We start from the raw sequence: 4,737 nt of genomic DNA, 5'->3' as shown, positions 1-4,737 counted from the left end.
TACGGTAAAAGTAACCAAGTATGTATATTACCAACTATCGGCCTTACACATCTGTATGTATATGGTCAATCACCTCACTATTTATGTTTCTTTTCTACAAAAGAAAACATAATACATGCACACATACCATAAGACTCACAATCAAATGGTTGTTCGATGTGCTTATCGTTCATACGTGAAATGAATTTACTTGAGGTTTGATCAATTTGGGTTCACCGGAGTAGAGACTTTAAAATCTACAAGATAGTATAACATTTAGTTTTCATGAAGAATGTAAAATTCCTCTAACTTAAGTGGTCTAAACCAACCACCAAGTTATCATAGGAGTAGGTACAACCTTTTGTTTTAAATCACATGAGTGATGCCTTCTATGTATAAACATAGATGATTACATTCTTTTAAAACCAAATTTAGGTACATTTGTCTCCATCGAAATCATTGCTAATCTAGTACCATTTCGATACAAAAAGGTCCTATGCTAGACGTCTTACGTTTTATCAATTCATGTAAATTTCTTTACAAAGAAATGATCCATACTTGATATCTCATACCAAGATAGTGGAACTAGTCTATCCATTGAGTAGATGTCTCTTTCAACTTTGTTCTATCGCATACATCTAGAGTTGATTCTTCTTAACTCCCACTCACTTTCACATTCCTCTTTGCTTCAATCAAGCAAAAATGAATCTCATGAAGACCTCTCTTCAAGTCATTCGTGATATTTTATACACTTAGTAAGAGTGAATTACTATAAAGTGAGTGCAACATGTGGTAAAATCTCAACTTCTTGCGAAATTGGACTACCTAACCGTTCAATTGTTATCATATGCCTAAATTCTTTAGCGCATAAACAATCGATTTGGCTTTTATTGAATTGAGCCATTTTGACGGTATTATACTGGAGTATTATTTGTGTTTTTGAAAACTCTTTTTACAAACTTTTGAATTACTCTTGAGTAATTAAAAACCAATATGTCATTGATGTGAACATTATTTGCGCACATTTAGTCTCCTAATTGAACCTATTTTGCATACTTTTATAACATTTCATGACCATTTTATCCGTCAAATGCTTTCTATTTTGCTTTCCTAGTGCATTCTATATGTTTTATAGGAAAGGAGATAATAAGGAGGAAATTCCCGTCTTTGGTGCATATTCGGAAGCTTGTTGATGATATTTGATGGACTAAGTATGAATAGGAGGCAAGAATGATGACCAAGAAAGTAGAAATAAAGAGTATATAAAGGGATCTTAGGCTAAAAAGCAAGGATGACGAGAAGGAAGACATTGCAAGAAGAAATTTCTTGAAACCCAAACCAAGAGTTGCTCCTTTGGCTCTGAAAGTATGCTAGATGAAACGGCGTCGAAAAATCAAGTGATCTAGGCTTTTGAATCACTCCAATAGGAGTCCGGATGAGTAAATGACGTCCGTTTTTTGATTGATATTCAAGGGAGGGGTGCTTTTTATACCTGGAACAACAAGCAAGTGCCTGGGACTAGACACTACTCTCGAATTGATAGATTTCTTGTTAATTCAGAGTGGATGGATCTATATCCACTTGTTTATACTCACTTTCTCCCTGAAGGCTTGTTTGACCATAATCCTGTGGTGTACTATAGAAGACAAGATAAGGCTAGTAGAAGGCCAGCTTTTAGGTATTACAATATGTGGAGCCTTGACTCAGGGTTTCAGGAGCTTGTTCAACACAACTGGCTCCCTTCTGTTCAGGGCTCTCTTATGTATCAAGTTGTGACCAAGCTGAAGAATTTAAAGAAGCCTCTTAAAGAATTGAACAGGAATCATTTCTCTGATGTTGACAAAGCTGTTGGTGTGGCCCAGGCTCTCTTAGAAGATATTCAGCTTCAGATCCAGAGCACACCTACTGATCATTCTTTGATTGAGGCAGAAGTGGCTGCTGCAGACTCTTTGAGGCACTTGTGCAAAGTTCAGCATAGCTTTTTGTCCCAGAAGGCCAAGGTTGAGTGGCTAGCCAATGGGGATGATAACACTCAGTTCTTCCATAATCAAATAAGAGCTAGACAGGTTCATAACAGTGTTAGTAGCATTAAAGGGACTGATGGGATCCTATATAGTAACCCTACTGATATTGAAAATGCCTTCTTGAGTTACTATAAAGACCTACTGGGTACAAGTCTTCCTACTACCCCTATTCATGCCCCTACTGTCAGGACTGGAAGACTGGTTACCCCTGCTCATCATGCTATTCTTTTGGCTCCCATCACATCTGCTGAGGTAAAAGACAGTATGTTTTCCATTGCTTCTTCAAAATCTTATGGCCCTGATGGTTACTCAAGTCAGTTCTTCAAGGACACTTGGGGAACTGTTGGTAATGATATTATTGCTGCTGTCAAAGACTTCTTCAATTCTGAGAAACTGTTGAGAGAGCTTAACACCACAAATCTTACTCTTATTCCAAAAATGACTAACCTCATTAGTGTGCTTGATTTCAGACCCATTGCTTGCTGCAATACAGTCTATAAATGCCTTTCTAAGGTGTTGTGTCAAAGACTTAGTCAAATTCTTCCTGAAATTATTAATGAGAGTCAAGGGGGTTTCATCAAAGGAAGAAATATAGTGGAAAATGTCTTGATTTGTCGGGATCTAGTCAGATTGTATAATAGGAAAGCTGCCTCTCCTCGTTGCTTGATTAAAATTGACCTTAGGAAAGCGTATGACTCTGTAGAATGGGGTTTCTTGGAGCAAATGATGGAGGCTTTGTAATTTCCTAAGAAGTTTATTCATTTGATCATGATGTGTGTTACTTCCACCTCTTATACTTTGGCTGTGAATGGTACTTCTTTTGTATTTTTTCAAGGTAAAAGAGGCCTCAGATAAGGAGACCCCCTCTCCCCTCTCCTTTTTACCTTATGTATGGAGTACCTATCTAGAATCTTGGGTGTAGTAGCTCAGCACGAAGATTTTAGATTCCATCCTCTGTGTGGGCATCTTAGGCTGAACCACTTACTCTTTGCTGATGATCTTTTGCTGTTTTGTAAGGGTAATGAACAGTCTATTATGTGGATACTTAGAAGTTTTGCCACCTTTTCTGCTGCCTCTGGGTTATCTCTAAACAAAAGCAAGTCTGAGATTTATTTTAATGGGGTGGCTCCTTCTATTGTGAAAGATATCCTCCAAGTATCTGGTTTCCATAGGGGATCCCTACCATTTAAATATTTAGGGGTGCCCATTTCTGCAAAAAAATTGACAAAGCATGAGGGTATGAAGTTGACAGATAGGATTGTGGCCAGAATTAGAGGATGGGGAACCAGGCACCTATCTTATGCAGGCAGGCTCACACTGGTTAATTACTTCTGTTCTCACCTCTCTTCACTCTTATTGGGCTTCCATCTTTTTAATCCCTAGTGCTATTATTAATAGAATCACTGCAATTTGTAGAAACTTCTTGTGGTCTGGTTCTTCTGAATATCAGAAAGCTCCCTCTATCAATTGGGACACTTGTTGTCTGCCTAAAGAGGAAGGTGGTTTGGGAATTAAAGATGTTAAGTGTTGGAACAAAGCTCTTCTTGGGAAATATGCTTGGTGGTTAGCTTCAAAAAAAGACCATTTATTGGTTAAGTGGGTGAACCATGTTTACCTAAAGGGTGCTGAATGGTCTAATTATACTCCTCCTCCTGACTGCAGCTGGTCATGGAGGAAAATCATTCACATAATGCAAGTTTTTCACCAAGCATACACTGATTCAAAATGGTTGAATGCTGATGTGCCCTACACTGTCCAATCTGGTTATCACTGGCTCAGACTAAAAGCACCAAAGGTTGAGTGGAGGCATATTTGTTGGAACCAGCTGAATGTTCCTAAATACTCTTTCATTTTCTGGTCTTTTATGCACTCTCGTCTTCTGACTAAGGATAGGTTGGTCAGAATGGGGATTACCGTTGATCCCATGTGTGATATTTGTAGACTCCATCCTGAAGATCATCATCACCTATTTTATGCTTGTGAGTATGCTCTTGCCTGTAGCAGAATTCTTCAGAAAGCATTGGGGATTTCTCTTCCTGGACCTAGTCTGATCCAATGGTTCTCACGAGCAAGGAGATCAAAATTTCAACGCAGGTATATTGAAGCTTGCTATGTTGGTATGTTTTACTATATCTGGAGGATTAGGAATGAAGCTCGAATAGATCACTACATAAGGGCACCTGCTCAGGTGGTCAAGATCATTTTATCTGAAGTGCACTCTCGTTTTACTCGAAGAAACTGCAACAAGTTGAAACATAGTGATACAGCTCAACCCGCTCGGGACAAATTCAACCCGCTCGGGTTGAAGCCCAGGACGCTCATATTTCGCTCGGGACGAGCGTATTCCTGGACAGGAAGTCTTCCCTTGCTACGTGAACAATGATCCGCGCATATTTTTCAAAGACCGGCGAAAAGGAGACCGGAGTCTCTCTTGAGACCGGCGATTCCCTACCCAACAATTAGCATTGTTAAATTACTATTTTACCCTTGCTTAACCTAATGATGCTCTACTATATATACCCCATTTTTAATAATCAAACCATGAAGTTTTCATTAGATTAATTCAATCCTTCTTTAGATTAGTTTAAGCTTTCATTAGGAGTAGATTAGAATAGATTACTCTTCAATCTTCCCACAAATCACACATTAATCTTTCCTTTAATTATTGTCCAAGTTTATTATTGAGTAATTCAAGTTTATTATTGGGTAATTAGAAGATCATTTGGGTTTATTG

General features: G+C 38.3%; 1 protein-coding gene across 1 annotated transcript; it reads left to right on the top strand.

Annotated features, from left to right (window-relative positions):
* The first annotated feature begins 2,894 nt into the window (after nt 1–2,894).
* LOC141595486 (uncharacterized) lies at nt 2,895–4,255 on the top strand. Its single transcript, XM_074415453.1, has 3 exons — nt 2,895–3,158; nt 3,256–4,097; nt 4,192–4,255. Exons 1-3 carry the CDS (start codon nt 2,895–2,897, stop codon nt 4,253–4,255), a joined length of 1,170 nt encoding a protein of 389 aa, XP_074271554.1.
* The last annotated feature ends 482 nt before the right edge of the window (nt 4,256–4,737 follow it).

This window comes from Silene latifolia, chromosome 8 (assembly GCF_048544455.1).
Source record: "Silene latifolia isolate original U9 population chromosome 8, ASM4854445v1, whole genome shotgun sequence".
Taxonomy (NCBI): Eukaryota; Viridiplantae; Streptophyta; class Magnoliopsida; order Caryophyllales; family Caryophyllaceae; genus Silene; species Silene latifolia.
Note: the sequence above shows the minus strand (reverse complement) of the source record. Positions and strands in the feature narration are given on the sequence as shown.